Raw genomic sequence first — 22,451 nt, forward strand, 5'->3', positions numbered from 1 at the left:
CCTATTGCCATAATTTTGCATATTTTTTGACCCCAAAAATTACATGTTATTATTGGCTAATTAAAAAAAAAATGCCTGATTAGTGGGGTGTCACATGGGTTCTGAGCCAAATCCCAACATTTTTACCCTAAAATAGGGATTTTCCCCAAACTTATCACCTGCTCAGAGGCGGGTAAGTGAAATTCATGGTAAACCTATGGAGAATTATCACTAACAATTATCACAGACAAATGAATAGGGGCTTATCGCAGGTCGTCATAAAATCTCTGTTGTTACCGCGAAAACAGCATTTCACGGCTAATTGAATTCCCTCTTAAACCTGAAATACAGGTAAAACCAATGAAAATTACTTACCCCCAACATACTGCAGATATTTTCAGTCCCAGTGAGTCCATGATATTAGTATCTAGATCCAATAGAGAACCATCAGTTCTGTATCAGTAGTATATAGTCAGTACTCCTCCGTAGGTCTAACCTGTGAGCCTTTGGAATTAGGACGCCCCCCTCCAGCCTGGAACTATAAGCAGCGACCTCGATCAGCACATTTTTCCTCTGCTGGATGTCGGACCAGGAACAGCCGGGGAGCAAAGTTCTTCCAAAAATCAAACATTACAAAACTTCTGGCTGTTCTTGGTTAAACACCTCTCGAATAAATTCAACCGTTTTCCTTTACTGTGACCGTATATTGATGTGCACGGTTTATTTATCATCTTTTATCTAATCTCACGTTATATTGCAGGATCTGGCTATGTATATTAATGAAGTGAAAAGGGACAAAGAAACATTGAAGAAAATCAGTGAGTTTCAGAATTCCATAGAACACTTGGTGAGTGTCTCGTTCCTCCGATATTGGCGTTATCCGTACTGTCCCTGAGGTCAGCAAAGACGCAGCCGACTGCGGTTCTGGGAAATGGCGCAGAATGACTTTCACTGGTCACAGGCCGCTAATCAGCTCTGTCGCGTGGGCTACCCAGCCCACACACTCCCCAAATCTGGCACTGCCGCAGAGCAAATACATGGTGACGCTAAGCGGGGTCCAAAATGTACTCGTCAAACAGTGTTTACAGAGGTGGAAGATCTCACGTTCTGATAAACAGATTGTTTTATTATAAAGCGGAGCTAGAGGTTTGTTCTCCTGCTAAATAAACCAGACATCGCTGAGACCAGCTCTGGTAAGGATTATCTGCCGGCCGGCAAATGCCATTTCCCAGGATCTTAGGTCCCACCGGAGTCTACGGCTTCATTTCATCTCGGCTAATCAATCAGGAGGACAGATTCTGCTCAGGTCTACGCGTTGCGTTCCTAGGGATGTTTCAGAGTGACTTATCCATCTCACGAATTATTTAAAGGAAATCCATTAGGGCTAAAGTGTTTTCCGTTAGCAAAAGGCCATTTTCTTGAAAATTTAACGTGACGCTTTCTCTAAATTAAAATAAGTTCCATTTGAAGATGGGCCGCGTTGTCCGTTTCTTAGCTCCGCTCACCCTGTTTTTGTCTTCCCAACAGCAAGTAAAACTGGAAGAGTTTGGACGACCAAAGATAGACGGAGAACTCAAGGTCCGATCGATGGTCAATCAAACCAAGCAGGACAGGTGAGACAAGGTGTTATACACAAAGGATGGGAGTAGCCATAGTTTAGGCAACCGGCGTAACTACAAGTCCCAGCATACCGGACCACCTAGCAATGCTGGACTTGTAGTTAACAGGTTGCCGAGCTATTGAGTAGACTCGTAGGAATAAGAAGTCCTTTCCGGATTTTGTCTGTTTTGGTTCCCCGTACATTTGTGCTCCGTTTATTTGTAGCAGGCTCAGTTTTCAAATATTTGTGTTGTCGCGTTACTGTTCGCCCCGATGACCGATCTCCCGGCTCTCTTCCCGTACAGGTACTTGTTTCTGTTTGACAAGGTGGTCATCGTGTGTAAAAGGAAAGGTTACAGCTATGAGTTAAAAGAAATCATCGAGTTGCTTTTTCATAAAATGACAGATGACCCAATGAACAACAAAGACATCAAGAAGGTGAATATTTCATTAGACTGCAGACGTGTTTGTTCTTTATCCCTCCCTAGATGAATGCTTTCTCATAAACTATCCTCCATCTTGTACATTCTCCAAGTTAAGATGTTTTGCAAATCTTTGTTTCTCTAACGTCCTAGATGATGCTGGGGACTCCGTAAGGACCATGGGGAATAGACGGGCTCCGCAGGAGATATGGCACTTTAAGAAAGCTTTGGATTCTGGGTGTGCACTGGCTCCTCCCTCTATGCCCCTTCTCCAGACCTCCGTTTTACACTGTGCCCAGAGGATGAAGGGCGCACTGCAGGGAGCTCTATTGAGTTCTTTGCTACAGAAAGCATTTTTGTTTGGATTTTTACTTTTTCACAGGGAGCACTGCTGGCAACAGGCTCCCTGCATCGAGGGACTGGGGAGAGAGGAGCAGACCTACTTAAATGATAGGATCTGCTTCCTCGGCTACTGGACACCATTAGCTTCAGAGGGGGTGAAAATAGGTTCGTCCTGGGCGTCCACCCCCGGAGCCACGCCGCCGTTCTCCTCACAGAGCCAGAAGAACAGACGTCTCAGGCGGCAGAAGCCTTCAGCTTCACAGAGGTAACGCACAGCACTGCAGCTGTGCGTCATTGCTCCACATCACCTCACACACTCCGGTCACTGTATGGGTGCAGGGGGGGGGGGCGGGGGGCGGGCGGCGGGCGCCCTGGGCAGCAATAATAACATCTCTTAGATGGCAAATAGGTATATACATGTACAGCTGGGCACTGTACATGTATATAATTGAGCCCCCGCCATTTTACACGATTTTGAGCGGGACAGAAGCCCGCCGCTGAGGGGGCGGGGCTTCTCCCTCAGCACTCACCAGCGCCATTTCTCTCTCCACAGAACGCTGAGAGGAAGCTCCCCGGACTCTCCCCTGCTTACAGACGGTGAAGGGAGTTTAAAAAGAGAGAGGGGTGGGGGGGCACATAATTGGCGGATAAAGTATAATACAGCGCTGCTGGAGAAAAGCATTCTGTGTTGGTCTCCAGGTTGTTGCGCTGGGTGTGTGCTGGCATACTCTCTCTCTGTCTCTCCAAAGGGCCTTTCAGGGGATACTGTCTTCAGAAAAAGTTTTCCCTGGGTGTGTGCAGTGTGTTGGTACGTGTGTGTCGACATGTTTGATGAGGAAGGCTCGCTTAATGTGGAGGGGGAGTGCTTGAATGTCAGGTCGGCAACGCCGACACCGGACTGGGTGGATATGCTGAATGTCTTGAATGCAAATGTAAATCTCCTGCATAAAAGATTAGACAAGGCTGAAGCTAGGGATCAGTCAGGTAGCCAGTCCGTGCCTGTCCCTGTGGTGCCAGGACCTTCAGGGTCTCAAAAGCGCCCCATATCCCAGGTCGCTGACACAGATACCGACACAGATACTGAGTGTCGACTATGAGGATGCAAAATTACAGCCGAAGGTGGCAAAAGGTATTAGGTACATGATTATTGCCATAAAAGAGGTTTTGCATATCACGGAAGAACCCCCTGTCCCTGACACGAGGGTTCACATGTATAAAGGGAAAAAGCCTGAGGTCACGTTTCCGTCCTCATTTGAGCTAAGCGAATTATGCGAAAAGGCTTGGGAATCTCCGGATAGGAGACTCCATGTTCCCAAAAGGATTCTCATGGCGTATCCTTTTCCACAGAAGGATCGGATACGATGGGAATCTGCGCCTAAAGTAGACAAGGCGCTGACACGCTTATCCAAGAAGGTGGCACTGCCTTCTCCGGATACTGCTTCCCTCAAGGATCCTGCTGATCGCAAGCAGGAAATTACCATGAAGCACATTTACACACATTCAGGAACTATAGTTAGGCCGGCCATGGCGTCGGCCTGGGTTTGTAGTGCTGTCGTGGCATGGGCAGACTCCTTATCTACGGAGATGGACACCTTAGATAGGGATACCATTCTAATGACCATGGAGCATATCAGAGATGCTGCCTTGTATATGAGAGATGCTCAAAGAGACATTTGTTTACTGAGCTCCAGAATAAACGCTATGTCTATTTCTGCTAGGCGGCTCTTGTGGACCCGACAGTGGACAGGAGACGCCGACTCAAAGCGGCATATGGAGTCATTGCCTTACAAGGGGGAGGAGTTGTTTGGAGAAGGCCTCTCGGACCTAGTCTCTACTGCTACGGCTGGTAAATCGAATTTTTTACCTTATGTTCCCCCGCAGCATTCTAAGAAGGTACCACATTATCAAATGCAGTCCTTTCGTTCCAATAAAAACAAGAAGGTACCGAGGGTCGTCCTTCGTTGCCAGAGGTAGAGGCAAGGGAAAAAAGCTGCACTCAGCTAGTTCCCAGGAGCAGAAGTCATCCCCTACTTCTGCAAAGTCCACAACATGACGCTGGGGCTTTCCGGGGGGGGGGGGGGGGGGGTCAGATCAAGTGGGGGCACGTCTTCGTCTTTTCAGCCACGTCTGGGTTCAATCACAGGTGGATCCCTGGGCAATAGAGATTGTTTCCCAGGGATACAGACTGGAATTCGAAGACATGCCCCCTCGCCGGTTTTTCAAATCGGCTCTGCCGGCTTCCCCGTCAGAGAGGGAGCTAGTGTTAGCGCCAATTCACAAATTGTACATTCAACAGGTGATAATCAAGGTTCCTCATCTCCAGCAAGGAGAGGGATATTATTTATCCCTGTTTGTGGTACCGAAACCGGACGGTTCGGTCAGACCCATTCTAAATCTAAAATCCCTGAACCTGTACTTGAAGAGGTTCAAGTTCAAAATGGAATCGCTCAGAATGGTCATCGCCAGCCTGGAGGGAGGGGATTGGATGGTGTCCCTGGACATAAAGGATGCTTACCTTCATGTTCCGATTTTCCCCCCTCACCAGGCGTTTCTGAGATTTGCGGTACAGGATTGTCACTACCAATTTCAGACGTTGCCGTTTGGTCTTTCCACGGCCCCGAGGATTTTCACCAAGGTAATGGCGGAAATGATGGTGCTCCTGCGCAAGCAGGGGGTCACAATTATCCCGTACTTGGACGATCTCGGGAGAAGTTGCTGGACAGCGTGTCTCTGTCCGTGCAGACGTTGGAGAGGCACGGCTGGATTCTCAATTTACCGAAATCCCAGCTAGTACCTGCAACGCGTCTGACCTTTTTGGGCCTGATTTTAGACACAGACCAAAAAAGAGTTTTTTTTCCGGTGGAGAAGGCTCAGGAGCTCATAGCTCTGGTCAGGAACCTTTTAAAGCCAAAAAAGGTTTCGGTGCATCATTGCACAAAGGTTCTGGGGAAGATGGTGGCTTCGTACGAGGCCATCCCCTTCGGCAGGTTCCATGCGAGGACTTTCCAATGGGACCTATTGGACAAATGGTCCGGGTCCCATCTACATATGCAGAAACGGATCACCCTGTCTCCCAGGGCCAGGGTATCTCTCCTGTGGTGGCTGCACAGTGCTCACCTCCTAGAGGGTCGCAGGTTCGGCATTCAGGACTGGATCCTGGTGACCACGGACGCGAGCCTCCGAGGTTGGGGGGCTGTCGCACTGGGAAGAAATTTCCAAGGTCTCTGGTTAAGCCTAGAGACTTGTCTCCACATCAATGTCCTGGAGTTAAGGGCCATTTACAACGCCCTACGCCAGGCGGAGGAATGGCTTCAGAATAAACCGGTTCTGATTCAGTTGGACAATATCACGGCAGTGGCTCATGTAAACCGCCAAGGCGGCACAAGGAGCAGAGTGGCCATGGCAAATGCGACCAGGATTCTGCGCTGGGCGGAAGGCCATGTAAGCGCACTATCAGCAGTGTTCATCCCGGGGGTGGACAACTGGGAGGCGGACTTCCTCAGCAGGCACGACCTGCATCCGGGAAAGTGGGGACTTCATCAAGAAGTCTTCGCACAGATCGTGGATCAGTGGGGACTGCCTCAAATAGACATGATGGCGTCCCGTCTCAACAAAAAGCTAAAGAGGTATTGCGCCAGGTCAAGAGACCCTCAGGCGGTAGCGGTGGACGCTCTGGTGACACCATGGGTGTTTAGATCGGTCTATGTGTTTCCTCCTCTGCCTACCCAAGGTGTTGAGATTGATGAGACTAAGAAGGGTCATAACAATTCTCATTGTTCCAGATTGGCCAAGGAGGACTTGGTATCCGGATCTGCAAGAGTTGCTCACAGAAGATCCGTGGCCTCTTCCTCTAAGGCAGGACCGGCTGCAGCAGGGACCCTGTCTGTTCCAAGACTTACCGCGGCTGCGTTTGACGGCATGGCGGTTGAACGCCGGATCCTAGCTGAAAAAGGGATTCCGGAGGAGGTCATTCCTACCCTGATCAAGGCTAGGAAGGATGTGACATCGAAACATTATCACCGTATATGGCGGAAATATGTTTCTTGGTGTGAGCTCAGAGCTGCTCCTACGGAGGAGTTCCATTGGGCCGTCTGCTTCACTTCCTTCAAACGGGAGTGAATTTGGGCCTAAAATTAGGGTCCATAAAGGTCCAAATCTCGGCCTTATCCATTTTCTTTCAAAGAGAATTGGCTTCTCTTCCTGAAGTGCAGACTTTTGTGAAGGGTGTGCTGCATATTCAGCCTCCCATTGTACCTCCGGTGGCGCCTTGGGATCTTAACGTGGTATTAAGTTTCCTCAAGTCACCTTGGTTTGAACCACTCAAAACAGTGGAGTTGAAATACCTCACTTGGAAAGTGGTCATGTTGTTGGCTTTAGCTTCTGCAAAGCGTGTTTCGGAATTAGCGGCTTTATCATATAAAAGCCCATACCTGAATTTTCACGTGGATAGGGCAGAGTTGAGGACTCGTCCTCAATTTCTGCCCAAGGTGGTCTCATCTTTTCATATGAACCAACCTATTGTCGTGCCTGTGGCTACACGGGGCTTGGAGGACTCAGAGTCCCTGGATGTGGTCAGGGCTTTGAAGATTTACGTGACCAGAACAGCTAGGATCAGGAAGACTGAAGCTCTGTTTGTTCTGTATGCGGCCAACAAGGTTGGCGCTCCTGCTTCAAAGCAGACAATTGCTCGCTGGATCTGTAACACGATTCAGCAGGCGCATTCTACGGCAGGACTGCCATTGCCTAAATCGGTTAAGGCCCATTCCACTAGGAAGGTGGGCTCTTCTTGGGCGGCTGCCCGAGAGGTCTCGGCACTACAACTGTGCCGAGCTGCTACTTGGTAGGAGTCAAACACCTTTGCAAAGTTCTATAAGTTTGATACCCTGGCTGAGGAGGACCTCCTGTTTGCTCAATCGGTGCTGCAGAGTCATCCGCACTCTCCCGCCCGTTTGGGAGCTTTAGTATAATCCCCATGGTCCTTACGGAGTCCCCAGCATCCTCTAGGACGTTAGAGAAAATAGGATTTTACTTACCGGTAAATCTATTTCTCGTAGTCCATAGAGGATGCTGGGCGCCCGTCCCAAGTGCGGACTTCTTCTGCAAGATTTGTATATAGTTATTGCTTACATAAGGGTTATGTTATAGTTGGTCGGTCTTGAACCGAGGCTATGTTACTTGTTCATACTGTTAACTGGGTAGTTTATCACAAGTTATACGGTGTGATTGGTGTGGCTGGTATGAATCTCGCCCTTAGGTTACATAAATCCTTTCCTCGTACTATTCATATCCTCTGGGCACAGTTTCTCTAACTGAGGTCTGGAGGAGGGTCATAGAGGGAGGAGCCAGTGCACACCCAGAGTCCAAAGCTTTCTTAAAGTGCCCTATCTCCTGCGGAGCTCGTCTATTCCCCATGGTCCTTACGGAGTCCCCAGCATCCTCTACGGGCTACGAGAAATAGATTTACCGGTAAGTAAAATCCTATTTTTTATTTTTCTGTTGCTGTATGGGTGAAATACAGAACTTGTGATTGCTGGATACACTATCTATCTAAATCAGCATGCAAACTAATTAGTGGGGGCTTTTAACAGCCCATTTCTCTTTGCTTAACCCATAACACATTTCTTATAACACCCCATGTCAGACATCCTACCATAATCATCCTGAGCTGTCTCGAATACTTGCAAGTGCTGTATTTCCACCATAACGCAAGTACATACTTGTTGCCTGGTGTTTAACATCTAATCTCTTTTTGGTTTCTTTACGCTATCCCTAGTCACACGGCAAAATGGTAAGATGTCTTTACTTGTATCATAGGGCTTAGAAACGTATATATATTAAGATCTAATAAGCATAAGGGCGCTATTCAAATGATATATCGCGTCCAGTCTCCTTTCTAAAGTGATCCCCATTATCGCGCGTATCACGGCCATAGTAATCCGGTTTAGCTGCGTAAAGGGGGGGGTAGCGAGCTGAAATGATTATACCACGCCCATCAGCAGAAACAGAACGGGTGTGGAAGGGGGTGAAAAGAATTGAATACCGCCCTAAGAATGTTAAGCTATGTTTTGACCGCATTGTCTGACAGACACCGGTGATAGCTGTACTATAAATTCAACCACTGCATCTAAGGAATTCTAATGAACTAACTAGGATATGTCAGACATACTATTCTTCCGAACCCAGGAAAGGCCGTTTCCAATAGTGTATTCATATCGGATATATGGGGTAAGGGTTTAAACCAGATTGGGGATCCCCAGTTGTTGTGATGTCACATAGGTCCGCACACCTCTCCCCTATATCATCCAACAAGATTGACCATAAGGTAGAAGGGTCTGAAACGTGCGATCAAAGCGCCAGTATTAGCAAATTGTATTTTATTGGGCAGAATGATTGTAGTGAGGTGTAACTATCCCAGAATCCCTCACATCCGCCACTGTCTGGAAGGGTGAGGGGCTGTCAGGCTGTGGGGGAGATGGACTAAAACTTGGAGAGTGATAGTGGATGGATATAAAGTATCAGCCAATCAGATCCTAGCTGCTATATTACAGGCTGAGTCTTAAAAATGTCAGGAGCTGATTGGCTGGTACTTTATCTCTCTTCGTGACTTAGTACATCTGTCCCTGTGTCTGTTTTTCTGTCCTCCGCTCAGTCTCCGCTCTCTCTCCGCAGTGGTCGTACGGATTCTTCTTGATACACCTCCAGGGCAAGCAGGGATTCCAGTTCTTCTGCAAGACGGACGACATGAAGAGGAAATGGATGGAGCAGTTTGAAATGGCCATGTAATGCCTTCTGTCACCTGAAGTAGTTTTGACACTTAGGATGTATGATGTGTACCCATCACCGGCTGTGAATGTTTTCTGTCACACGTGCATATTTGGGTTACTGGTCTGAAACTGGCTAATATTGCCTTTATTTGGCAAAGGCGGGTTTGTGGCGCCATTTTACCCTTTACTGCTCCCTCCCCTACATCACTGGGGTCACCGTGATGTCGCAGTAGAAGACAGCGGCCAATCAGATCTCTGTATTTGTGGGCCTAAATCTGTAATTTCAGGGTCACTGGTGGTCATTCAGAGTTGATCGCTAGCTGCGTTCGTTCGCTGTGCAGCGATGAGGCAAAAAAAGTCAATTCTGTGCATGCGGCGCAATGCACACGCGTGACGTACTATTACAAGGAACGATGTAGTTTTACACAGGGTCTAGCGATGCTTTTCAGTCGCACAGGCAGCCGCAGAGTGATTGACAGGAAGAGGGCGTTTCTGGGTGTCAACTGACCGTTTTCGGGGAGTGTTCGGAAAAACGCAGGAGTGCCAGCAAAAACGCAGGTGTGGCTGGGCGAACGCAGGGCGTGTTTGTGACGTCAAAACAGGAACTGAACAGTCTGAAGTGATCGCAAGCGCTGAGTAGGTCTGGAGCTACTCTAAAACTGCACAAAATTATTTTGTAGCCGCTCTGTGATCCTTTCGTTCGCACTTCTGCTAAGCTAAAATATACTCCCAGTGGGCGGCGGCATAGCGTTTGCACGGCTGCAAAAAACTGCTAGCGAGCGATCAACTCGGAATGACCCCCACTGTGTGAGACTGTGAGAGGCATTGTCATAATAAGCAATAAATCCTATAAATGGGTAAATTTCCGTACTCTGCGGTCATATGGCCGGCTGCTAGCTGAGCATCATGGGTAATGTAGTCCGCCCGCAGCCGTTGTGCCACCAATTTCTAGCATGCTCTCTGAATATGTACCTGACCCCCTGCGCCTTTGTCTGTTTAATTAGGTCGAATATAAAGCCGGAAAAGGCCAACGCCAACCACCACAACTTCCAGATGTTTACCTTCGATCGCACCACGAGCTGTAAGGCCTGTAAGATGTTTCTAAGGTGAGTTGTGGACCTGACTGAGCGGTGTTCTACCCTGTGACTGTGTACCATCATTGTGGGTGACTGATGACCTCACTCCGAACCTCATTCTGGGATCCCCCTCCACCCTCCCCCCTTACACACACACACACACACACACACACACACACCCCACCCATGTATAAGTTGAACAGCGACCTCGCTGGCGAATCCTGCAGTGTTCTAGAGCACTGGTCAAGACATGTCAGGGAGTACTCTCATTCACCAAAAGGTCACGTTTTATTCTACCACCATACAAGTATACCGCCCATTTACCAGCTGTGCTCTTGTGTTTGTTTTTCCCGACAGGGGGACCTTTTATCAGGGATATTACTGCACTAAGTGCGGGGTCGGCGTACACAAGGAGTGCCTTGAGACCATCCATCCGTGCAAAATGGGTGAGAATCGCCAATACCGCGCTGTATGTAACGTGGCCTCGCTAATATCACAGGTGCTGCTGCTGCCACGCAATTGTAGATAGGGCGCAGTATAATAAAATCGGAAACAGAAAAAAGTCCCCTCCGTACAGTATGGGGGGAATTGTGAGAAATTAGCCGTGTAATGCTCCCAGGACGTCCATTACAGGTTGAGTCTCCCATCCAACATTCCAAAATACAGATTTTTTTTTTGAGTGCGACTGAGATAGTGACACCTTAGCTTTCATGTGGTTCAGTGTACACAAACTTTGTGTAATGCACAAAATCACTAAACATATTGTATATAGTTATCTTCAGGCCACGGTTGGCTGGTTTAAACCAAACGTTTTTTTTATTATGCTGAGACTTCTTAAAAAAGAAAAAGCTTATTATACAAAAAAAAAAGTGTTGTTTTTTTTTTTAATTCAAAATGTTTAATGCCAGTGGCTTATGCTTAACTTTGTGTGTGTGTGTGTGTGTGTGTGTGTGTGTGTGTGTGTGTGTGTGTGTGTGTGTTTCTCTGAAAAGTGCTTTTGTATTTTTCATTTTATATTACTATTCGGATTTATTTAATTATATTAAGTAATAAGTAGGACTAATGCTTAGCATTAACTTGTTTTTATTTTCAATTTCATCCATTTCTGAGTGAACTTTGTATGTATTAATATGTTTAGTCTATCTACATATACTCAGATGTAATAGGAATAATAAGCTGTAAAAAAATAGTTTTTATTGAAAGAGGTAAAATAAATCAAATCAAAGCCTAATAACATTATTAATGTTAGACAGCATTAAAACATGGTTGTCGAGGTTTCTAATACATGATTCAAGTTTTTTTTTTCCATTAAAACATTAATGTAAAAACAAAAACCTGGTTTAAAACAAACAAAAAAACAAAACCCTGCTTCAGGCTATGTGTATAAGGTGTATATGAAACATAAAGGCATTTCGTGTTTAGTCTCATTACGGGATGCAAACATTCCAAAATACGAGAAAAAACGATATTCAAAATTCTTCTGGTCCCAAGAATTTTGGATATGGGAGACTCAACCTGTAGCAGGCATGCTGTGACTTATTGTTCAACAATAGCTTGCGTAACATTGGGTGCATACTTCAGTGATAAGTGACCGTCACACTATCATCGTAGCAATCAACGCACTTTAAGATGTGTCGCTGCACCTTGAATAACTCTGTCCAGAAAAATGGCAGCAGGGTGACCCTATGGCGGGGTCCGGTTCTGAAAACACGGTAATAATTCTTCTTTATTTCTCTCTCCCCCCCACAGGCCCGGCTGATGAAATGGTGAGTTATCCAACATATATTCTCCTACACTTCCTTACTACTCCGTTTATCATTCCGTTTCTGTATTTAGCGTTGTGTGCATCAGTGTAAGGCTTTACTGCGTTTAGGCGCTTGCAGACCACACCCACTGGACCTAGCAATGAATCTGTGTAATAAGTGATTTCAGTCATGTCCGGTACACTGTAGAAGAGTCCTTCCTGATTGCTATCGTTGTAGGTTATAATGAGCATGGGTAAAGAGGCCCTGCTCGTCACACAGCTTGCAATCTAGACTGAGGGGATTAATGCAGGACAGTAGTAACAAAGGCATGCAAAGTTGACGGAGAGGGAGGGAGGAAGGTCTTGGTGGGAGTAGGGTATGCAGGCATAAAGAGGGGAGATTTCCGGGAGCATTTGGAGGTTGGGCTAGAGTCTGGTGGGGCGAGGTAAGGAGTTCCATAGGTGGGGAGCAGCGAGGGGAATATCATGGTGGAGTGGGAGGAGATTATGGGAGGAGAAGAATACAGTTCAGTCGGAGGTGGAGTAGGGGATCTTGTTAGAGATATATGAAGGTTCTCTAGGTGATGGGGGAGCAGCTTGAACTGAATTCCAGAAGCAATAAAGAGCCAGTGATGCGATTTACAGTTGGGCAGCGAATGAGGAGATTTGGGAGAGGATTATTAATCTGGCTGCAGCACTCAGGATGGATGGCAGGGGGCAGAGGTGAGTGCGGGCAATGCCAGTAAGTAGGAGGTTACAGTAGTAAAGGGGAAATAAAGAGCATGTGGATAAGTGTTTCTGTGACTTCCTGACTGAGGAAGGAGCTAATTTTACCAATGTTATGGAGGAGGCGGCGACAGGACTACAAGAGGGAGGGAGCGGAGGATGAGATCGGTGGGAATAGGGGCGTTATGGTAAGGGAGATGTGGGCAGTAGCTGGGTGATAGATGAAGAGGTCACGTGTAAAGATGATGAGTATGAGGAGGTGTTGGGAGAGGCAGCGGGAGACGTCGGAGAAGATAAGATGGATTTGAGGGAGGCGGTATAGATAGAGGACGAGCAGAGATCCAGGGAATCCGGATGGAGAAAGGGAAGAGAAGAAGAGGAGCCGGAAAGCAGTGGCAGAGTCTTCCTCTTTATAATGGCGGTGGTCTGTCATCTCGCCAATATAAAGTGCAGCAAATACTTTCCTACTGAACTGCAACTCCCAGCATCCTCGGCTTGATAGAGTTTCCATGTTACATGTGAAGCGGCTGAGCATCGCGGGCTGCGCCGTCCAGCGTTATATGCAAATCTGAAAAACGAATCTATCCCTTAATTATAGAGTTATGCGGCTGAATGTAATAGCCGGGATTTTTCTCCTTAGTGTTTTTATAACGTGCGTCTTAACTATTCTGACTGATTAGTGTTTCGTTTTTGTTTTTTAGGATCCACTTATTACGATATCGGGTAAGTGCTGCATTTCTTCCTTCCCATGTGTCCGGCTACTGTATAAATGGGGGTAATAATTATTTACCTGGATGTCATACATGGATCTGGGTTACACGCATTGGAGCTGCAATACCACCTTTGAATCCAGGGAGGGAAAAGCGGCTTGTAGACCCGCTAAACTAAATATGTTAGCCACCTTTAAATGGCAGCACATGGATGGCGTGAGCAGGCGGCCCAATTACAAACCGCTATTTCTTTATTGGGACTGGTGTTGATTTTGCACCCACTCCACCCGATAGGGGGAGGGGAATCTTATACGTGCAGCTTTAACAGTTCTTAGCCAAGTTTTGATTCTTTGCTGAATGTCCATGCTGGACAAATTCCAGAGGTCATTGCGCCTTTAGCGTATACTATTTTTACAAAGGCCCCTTTTCTGCATATTCCGGGAGACCGTATCATCTCTGGCTCTCCAACACCTCCAGCAGATGCTGACGTTTCTCATCATTTACTTTACATTTGGAGAAGAGCTTTAACATCTATAGACCTCGTGTGCATGGACCTGTGTTGTGTACTAGTGCCGATTGCCATCTTACCGTTTGCCAGGGCCCAAGATGGTCGCTGTACAGAATTACCACGGGAACCCAGCTCCTCCAGGGAAGCCGGTACTAACATTCCAGACTGGAGAAGTTATTGAGCTGCTGAGAGGTGACCCGGAATCCCCGTGGTGGGAGGTGAGTGTGGATTTATCCGAAGTCGACAGACCATACTTGCAACGCCGAGAGCAGCTGACAGAACTCCGTCATCTTGTCTGTTTACAGGGGCGGTTACTACTGACGAGGAAATCTGGCTATTTCCCCAGTACTTCTGTGAAACCCTGTCCTGTGGACAGCCGGGTGAGTGTGATGGTGGTAGGACCCCTACTCGGATTCATTCAAGTTGCCCCTCCTCCATTCCCAGGCGATTTAGTCTAACTTGCGGACAATGGGCCATGGAACAGCCATTTAAAGGAAGTTTAAACGGTTTTATTTGGTGTTGATGGGAAAATGTCTAATGATTGTGTCTGTTACCCAACAGCCTGTGGCCCGCACAGATTACAGCAGATACCCCTGGTACGTATGATGTGACCGCTCTTTTGTCTCCTCACACCTCATAGACTCTACAAGGTTTCTCACTCAGTCTGTCCTTCCAGGTTTGCAGGGAACATAGAGCGCCCACAAGCCGATAACCTGTTAAAATCCCACATTAGCGGAACGTATCTCATCCGGGAGCGCCCAGCCGAAGCCGAGCGATTTGCCATCAGCATCAAGTAAGCATTTGTGCCTCGCTAATAATTGTCCAGCAACGGATTGTTCATTATAAGAGAAGTTATTGCATGAATACTTTTTTGTAAATAGAACGGTTTCATTTTAATTAGTTTATTAACGTTCCAAACTATATAGATGGGTTACATTTCTTTTGGACAAATGGTACAGTCTGTTGCCTCCCAAACGCTGCCAGATGTACAGGACTGCGCCATACGTGCCCCGCTTCTGAACGTGGATTGTTTATAGATCAAAAGCAATGGTTTATTTTGATCGGTTTTGTATTGTCTGTAGAGAATCTTCAGTAACATGAAATCGCTGCGGATACAGGGGAACTTTAATGAAACTACAAAATCGAATTAGATTGTGCTTTATCATAATAATTTCTTGTTTTAATTAGTTGTCAGTCAGCCATTGGGCGATCCTAGAAACATGGTGTACAGAATGCGGTACAGGGAGCAAACGTACTCTATATTAACGGGCACAAAGCCCAGGCGCCTCGCCCTCTGTACCCCAGTGGCTGCCTGGCAACTTTAGCTAAGTGCTGTCCGGAAGCCGGGTGTATGTTCTTGGCAGCTGATAGGCGCCATTGTATTTCCTTTTGGTTGAGTTCCTGGCCACGGCCAACATAGGTTGACACTGCAAGTAGCCCGGAATAAGTCAAACCTGCATCATATCCTTGGCAACAAGGTAAATAGCTCCTTTTGCGAATTTTAACAGGGGAGGTAGATGCATGGAACCCAGGGGGTCAGGTAGGCACTTCCCCTTACTAGGTATTATGATGGTTAAGGGGGCTGCCATCTTTCTGGGCCCAGGGTGGAGTGGTCTCATCCCTTTAAGAGCTCCCTGGTGTGATGGCTTGGGTGAGTAAGGTTGTGGAGAGGTGGTCATAACACTTGGCTGAAGGCCTTAGTTCCGGCAGGTTTGCTGTAGCTGGTAGGACATATCAGTGAGGACATTTCCTACCTGAAGTTCCCGGGCAGCCTCGGGGGCATAGATGGGGGAGTAAGCTAGAGCTTTCTGCCAGTTACTATACAGTGCACACCCTAAAGGTTATTACAATCCAATTACTGCAGTGATCATGTTGTGCAGACGCCACGCCCACATATGTGCAGCGTTATCAGACACTTAGTCTGATATTTCACCATGCGGGATCCTAATATTACCCTTGTGCCCGATGACGCAATCAAATTGATGGGACCATTACTGGACGCGTGACTGGAAGATGTTTGCAGGTGACGCTTTTCAATTTCCAAGCCACATCTTGTCCAATGTGTCTTGGCCAGCAATACCTTATACTGTGTTTCCTATTCCAGCCTGTAGGGGGCAGCAACGTACACATCCTAATCGTCATTCCAAAATATTATTTTGGCAGATTTAACGATGAAGTGAAACACATAAAGGTTGTAGAGAAAGACAGCTGGATCCACATCACAGAGGCCAAGAAGTTCGAAAGCTTATTGGTACGTGGACAATTATCCGTAGATGTTCCGATCATGGAGAAATAGCGGCACATTGTCATAAATGTCTCCTGTACCTCTCATTATACGATCCTGTCCAGTGGCTGATCTGTAATGGGTACAATAATTCCCCTGTAACATTTTGCAGGAACTGGTGGACTATTACCAGACACATTCCCTGAAGGAGAGCTTCAAGCAACTGGACACAACGTTGAAATATCCCTACAAGCTCCGCAGCGGCACACGCAGTGTTTCCCGATCCCCAGGTAAGAGTGAAGACGCCCCCTGACACCCACCCACCCGCCCGTCACAGTCTCCCCCAGCAGACCGATTACTGTCCAGGCCTGCGGCGTCTCCGCTCAGTACTGATCTCTAAGCAGACATGTCTGAATAAAGGAGACTTTGCAGGTCTGGGCCTCTATAATACGTAGTTGGGGTTGGAGTTTTCCTTTAAAAGCCAGACGTAGCCACTGTAAGATGTAAGATGAGGCCTCGGGTACTAATGTGCTGTGACCATTAGCAGCCAATAAAATAACAGCATTCATCAGCCTAAGTCCAGGCTGATATAAGCAGTTGTTGGATTGGCCGTTACAGATCATGGCACGTTTATAGTATTGTATTAGAAGGGAAAGAACACACCACAAATGGGAACAAGAGCACACCACAAATTGTGCAGCTGGAACACAGAATATTCTTAGCCAAGCAATGTGAATAAGCCGCTGCGAGTACAGGGACATGGTTTGCAACTGGCTGCAAGGCGCCTCCGGACCTGTATCTTGACCCTGGGGCTCTTTGAGGTTGTTCATTTAGATTCCTGCTCTGTAGATCTTGGGACAACTTGTTCTCTAGTTCTTGCAGAACTACAAGTTCCAGCAGTGCATTTCGGGGGTCCTAACCTCCTGGAGACACTTAACAAAACGACAGACGGAGCAAAGTTGTTTTAGTTGAAGGTGGCATTATCGTTGCGCTGTTGCCAACGGCAACTTTGCTCTGTCCGTTGTATTATATTCCTTTTATTTTGCTTTGCTGTGTAGTCTGATCTAACCTTTTTCCTGTTACAATGCAGACTCCTGCTTGCTCTGTGATTTTGTTGCTCTGAAATGTTTTTTTTTTTTCTTCCTTTCTATTCTTCTACCTTTATGTTTTCTCTGAACTCTTTGCAGCTTCCTGTGCTTCCTACAACTTTTCTTTTCTCAGTCCTCAGGGTCTCAACTTTCCTTGTCAGAACCCGTCCACTCCATTCTGGTCAGGTACTGCTACCCTAATGCATTTGTGTACTTGGAGGGAGACGGTGACACCTTGTGGTTGTCTGTGGGCACTGCAGCAAACGTGACACTTTGCTTAGTGTTCGCTAGGCCTGCACACGGTGTGAGCAGCCATTTTGTGGGCTGAGCCACAATTGATAAGACTGGAGCCTACCAACCAGCGCACTGGGAACCGCTGACCCAGTTGAGGCATTAACTGGTTGCATTCTCATATTGGTCCAGCAGGCGGAATTGCTGGCTTACGCTGGGTGCAGCTGTTGTGGCCACTTTCATTGTACACCTTGATTTAGAGAGCTGCTTCCTGGGTAGAAATATGAAATGCATATAACTGTCTCTATTGAATATTTGATGTATGCAACATAAGTGGTGGTGGTGCTATTGCTGACTATTTAGAATGTATTCCCAAAGTATTTATATAATATACAATATTTATTTTAACCATTGCTCTGCACAATATTACTATAAAGTTGTCACGTAATAATAAAGAGCACAGAATAACGGTCTTGGTTTGTCACCTGACTTTACCTGCCTTCCGGCGGAGCGTTCTGTGCCATCCTGCGCTTCCTGTTCCTGCTTCTCTGCCATCCTTCCTGCTGCTTTCTCCATTGTCACTCCAGACTCATTGTAGTGTAAAGTGTATCATTGGGCTCTCACAGGTGTAATGCACAGCCAGAAATCGCGCCCGTACACAGCCCACGGGCACTCCCTGCAGTAATCCGCCCCACAGTCCAGCTCTGTAAAGGTCGGACAATGCGGTGACGGTTATATTATTTGGTCATGTGCCCTTTTACGTCTTTAAATAGAAGAGATCTCTCTTCATACATCTGTACAGGATATAATGTGTGTTTTATGCTGCTGAATATTCTCATTATATACCGGGTGCTTTATGGGCTCAGACATCCAGAAATATGGCAGCGTGCAGTGAGCTACACCCCTTGGTTTCTAAATACACATGACAAGCATGTACAGGTAGGAGTGTACGTTTTCCTCAACTAGAAGGTATAATAGGAGCTTCATAGTGGAACATGCTGTGTGCCCAGACATCGGGGTCTCTTCCACTCCTGTCCTTTCCCTTCTTGGCATACCACTACCCACCCCTTGTCCTTGATCCTCAGAATTGAGAGCAGTGAGCCTGTAGCTAGGGGCCCATCATCCATACCCAGTGAGCGCAGCCATTTTGTGCTCTGCAGGAATTTCCACATGGAAGCTACAGGTTTCTCCAGTCAGCCATTTTGTCTGAGTCAGCCATTTTGTCACATTATTGGTCCCTAGTGAATGGATGGGCCTCATCGCTGTGCTTGCCTGTTCTTATGAAGTGGCTGCCTCATCTCTGCGGGTGACACTGATAGTATCCAGGGTAACCCACTTCCCGCAGATAGGGGGCGTGCTACGTACATTCCCCGGACTGGATGTTGTAGTAACTGCACCTCCTCACGTTTCTCTCTGCAGTGTTCACGCCACGACCTGTAGGGACCGCAGTCGCCAGGTACAACTTTGCAGCCAGGGATATGCGTGAGCTATCATTGCGGGAAGGAGACGTGGTGAAGATCTACAGCCGGATAGGAGGGGATCAGGGATGGTGGAAAGGAGAGACGAATGGCAAGGTAAGTGTCAGGAATAGTCCACTTCCATGAGTATCGCTCGTGTTGGCACACTTCCTAATACTCTCAAATGTCTGTCTCACAGATTGGCTGGTTCCCGTCAACATACGTGGAAGAGGAGGGGGTTCAGTGACCTTGGTGGTCTCCAATGACGTCTCCGTGTCCTTCCAGATGATATAGACTTTTCTGCAGTGACTCCTTCCAGCATTCCAGCCCCTGGAGGTGCCCCGCTGGTCTTCCTCGCTGGCATTACTTGTATATAAGATTTATAATTCTGATGAGTGGAAAGGGAAGAGGAACTGTACGTGGACTGTTGGTGCTGGGTCTTTTAAAGGGAATTAAATTCATTCCATTTCTGGCTGCTGTTTGTTCCTTCTCGTGTCCCGGCCCTGGCTGAGAGGCGGCAGCCGGGGGGGGGGGGTCTCACAATGAGGCCGCTGTTCGTGGTCGAGCCGGGGAGAATCCTGTCCTGCTTCATCCCTTTTGGGTAGAAGTTCTCGCATTTTGCTTTGGTCTTCCAGGGATCGTGTCCCCCATTAAGTAGACGGCCACTACTCTGAAAACAACGGATCATAAATTTATTTCACGTGATAACCAAAATAATGAACTGTGTCACCAGGATGGTGCAATGTGCACAGTGTGACTGGACACTTCCTGTAATAAAGAGGTTCCCAGAAACATGACGAGGGCTGTTCAGGCTCCGTACTACTTATTGTATAGTGGCCAGAGCCATTCGGCCTAATAAAAGTGTCCGTGTTCAGGGGCGAGGAGGCTGCGGGTCTCAGATGAAAATAAATTAGTGTGTGATGGGGAATTGTGTCTGGTGGAACCTATAGAAACATGATCTGCGATGGGAGTGCCGATACATGTATTATGTTTGTATGCAGAGTAAATACTGGTTGCTTCTACATGTAGCCCACACATGCTGGGCAGCTTTATCATTATGCTGCAATTGAGATTGGAGTTTGAACCCTCCCAATTCTGTTTCTGCGCACTGCATCAGCCACAGTGGACGTAGAAGGTCAAATACGCACCATGTGCACTGCCAGGATAATAGTAACTGCAGATAATGTGTATACATTGATGGCATCAGCTAACAGAATCTGTATACAGTACATGCAACAGGTAAGTTGTGCTTTGTTAGAGCTGTACAGTATACAGTATATGCCCCCACAGAATACATTTCATGAGGTAGAAGAATAAAATCAAACAAGCAGATGTGCCCAGTTTACAGGTTAGCTGGGCGGAACATTTTACCCCTTTTCACCCCCTTAGCAGTCGAAAAAAATCCCTGGTTAGTAGGCGCTTGCAAATAACTGTCACAGTTTCCAGAACACCCAGCAGGTCACATGTTCCAGGTCACGCAGTAGGTGCACAGGGAGAGTTCACCAACTGTCACAGTTTCCAGACCACCCAGCAGGTCACATGCTCCAGGTCACCCAGCAGGTGCACAGGGAGAGTTCACCAACTGTCACAGTTTCTAGAACACCCAGCAGGTCACATGTTCAGGTCACGCAGCAGGTGTACAGGGAGAGTTCACCAACTGTCACATTTTCCAGAGCATTGTAATGCATTGTAAATGGCAGTCGGACGTTTTTTCCAAATAACTTCGAAACAAAGCAACCAATTACAGTGCTGATATAATCCTGCAAATCTATGGCCCAAGGCCTTTAATTTGGAATATGATGTGCTCTGCTCAGGCGACGGCATCATAGAAATATATTACTCAGAAAAGTTGTTTGATACATAGATAACCATGATCCGCCCTGTTCGACATATCTTACAGTTTTGTTACTACCCTGCTAATATAGTTCTGCAACAAGTTCAGTCATTACTGCTGCCAATGTAACTGTGTGTCTGACACCAATAAATAAAAATACCAGAGAGGGCGGGAGGAAAGACGCAGATCACCCTCCCAGGTGTGCGGAGCCCGTATAATTAACAAGTGGCACGGAGCTTCGGCTGAGCAGCTGTGTATTCTCTGATCCTACATTCACCATGTCGTGCAGCTTTCATGTGTTTTAGGGATGCCAGCTTTATAAGGCAGCTGCTTCCAATGGGAGTACCCACTTTACTCTCTTATTCTTTGGTGCGTTTGTTGTTTGTTCTTCTCTCTCCTCCCTACGGGGCTTGGCCAAACATAACAGAATTGCCCCGGCTAGATGTGAGGTATAGGGGGAGGTGCATGGACAAGTGAATTTTATAAGTGCCCACACTCCCCTGGCACCCACTATACACCAGTGCCTTCCCAGTGTCCCACAATCGTCTTAAAGGATTTAACATAAGTACGGAAGCAAAATTTCCCCCCCCGTAGTAACTGAAAAAGTGAATCTGCCCTGTAGTAATGTGACTGTGGCCCCTAACCAACCAGCAGCTCCTCCCTAATCCCCGTGGAAGGAGACACATTCAGCTGGCATTCCAGTAGCCTAATGAGAAACAGTCTCTGCACTCTTAGTTATGGGGGTAGAACCAACATGTAACGGACATAACAAAATGACACAACATTACAGGATACACCCCACTGTAATGCTAGTAACGGCACCCTTCAGCGCAGTTTAGGAGCTACTCTATGTATGCGCACTGTATTGCGTCACTGAAGTGCAAAAGCCATATTGTTCACTTATGATACAACCACAGCAGATGTCCTCACACAGGCCACCAGTAACGCTTCTCATCAACAGCGTTACATAGTAAGGTTCTAGCTGCTAGAAGTCCCAGCTGTGACGGTCCATCCCATGCACCTCTCTGGAAATTTAGGACATTACCCGTAGTTCCATAAGAGTTAGAGGTCTGTCTAACTGCCCCACCGTTATGGGATACCCCAAAGTTTGGATGTTCCTTGTACTATTACCCCCACCCCCACCCCAGCCAGCCTAGGCCCAGAGTGATAAATTGCAGTGCCAGCCAATCAGCTCATAATTGTCATTTTTCAAACCCAGCCTGTTACATGGCAGCTATGAGCTGGTTGACTGGTACTTTTGGGTCTATTCATGAAGCAGTGAGAAGTGAGCCAGTGGAGAAGTTGCCCATGGCAACCAATCTGCATTGAAGTAACATTTATAATTTGCATACTCTACAATTGTACGGAGCAGCTGATTGGTTGTCATGGGCAACTTCTCCACTGGCTCACTTCTCCACACTTTTCACTGCTTCATTAATAGAGCACTTTCACCGTGCAATTTATCAATTTTCAAGGCTTAGTACATCTCCCTCTGTGTTTGATAACTGACAGTCTGGAGCTGATTGGTTGGTACTTTGTCACCGTGCAATTTATCACTCTCCGAGGCTTGATAAATCTGTGTCTAAGCATTTTAAATTAGATTTCTCTACCCTTTTAAAGAGGACAACTAGAGATATTGCCTATAGCGTCAGCTTCCAGTTATATAAATAACTAGGTTCTGATTCGTTGCTGTTGGCAACTTCCCTGATCTTTAGAAGGTCTGATTCATGTCCCCCTTTATCCTATA

At 47.0% G+C, this 22,451-nt stretch overlaps 1 protein-coding gene across 5 annotated transcripts in view; it reads left to right on the forward strand.

Moving 5' to 3' along the window:
* The window catches only part of VAV2 (vav guanine nucleotide exchange factor 2), a 248,345-nt gene extending 228,678 nt beyond the window's left edge, over positions 1 to 19,667 (forward strand). The window contains exons 12-29 of one of the 5 annotated variants that reach the window (XM_063935911.1): positions 740 to 826; positions 1,507 to 1,592; positions 1,884 to 2,016; positions 8,116 to 8,130; positions 9,012 to 9,121; positions 10,111 to 10,212; positions 10,540 to 10,628; positions 11,932 to 11,948; positions 13,354 to 13,375; positions 13,961 to 14,088; positions 14,176 to 14,250; positions 14,432 to 14,466; positions 14,547 to 14,663; positions 16,034 to 16,121; positions 16,267 to 16,384; positions 17,282 to 17,368; positions 18,833 to 18,987; positions 19,070 to 19,667. In XM_063935911.1, the coding sequence (XP_063791981.1) occupies positions 740 to 826; positions 1,507 to 1,592; positions 1,884 to 2,016; positions 8,116 to 8,130; positions 9,012 to 9,121; positions 10,111 to 10,212; positions 10,540 to 10,628; positions 11,932 to 11,948; positions 13,354 to 13,375; positions 13,961 to 14,088; positions 14,176 to 14,250; positions 14,432 to 14,466; positions 14,547 to 14,663; positions 16,034 to 16,121; positions 16,267 to 16,384; positions 17,282 to 17,368; positions 18,833 to 18,987; positions 19,070 to 19,117 (1,512 nt within the window). In that variant the 3' untranslated portion in view covers positions 19,118 to 19,667. Of the gene's footprint in view, positions 1 to 739; positions 827 to 1,506; positions 1,593 to 1,883; positions 2,017 to 8,115; positions 8,131 to 9,011; positions 9,122 to 10,110; positions 10,213 to 10,539; positions 10,629 to 11,931; positions 11,949 to 13,353; positions 13,376 to 13,960; positions 14,089 to 14,175; positions 14,251 to 14,431; positions 14,467 to 14,546; positions 14,664 to 16,033; positions 16,122 to 16,266; positions 16,385 to 17,281; positions 17,369 to 18,832; positions 18,988 to 19,069 lie in introns of those variants that run through there. The other 4 variants (XM_063935912.1, XM_063935915.1, XM_063935913.1 and 1 more) reach the window with 4 other exon arrangements.
* The last annotated feature ends 2,784 nt before the right edge of the window (positions 19,668 to 22,451 follow it).

The sequence above is a fragment of the Pseudophryne corroboree genome, chromosome 8, assembly GCF_028390025.1.
Source record: "Pseudophryne corroboree isolate aPseCor3 chromosome 8, aPseCor3.hap2, whole genome shotgun sequence".
In the NCBI taxonomy this organism is placed as follows: domain Eukaryota; kingdom Metazoa; phylum Chordata; class Amphibia; order Anura; family Myobatrachidae; genus Pseudophryne; species Pseudophryne corroboree.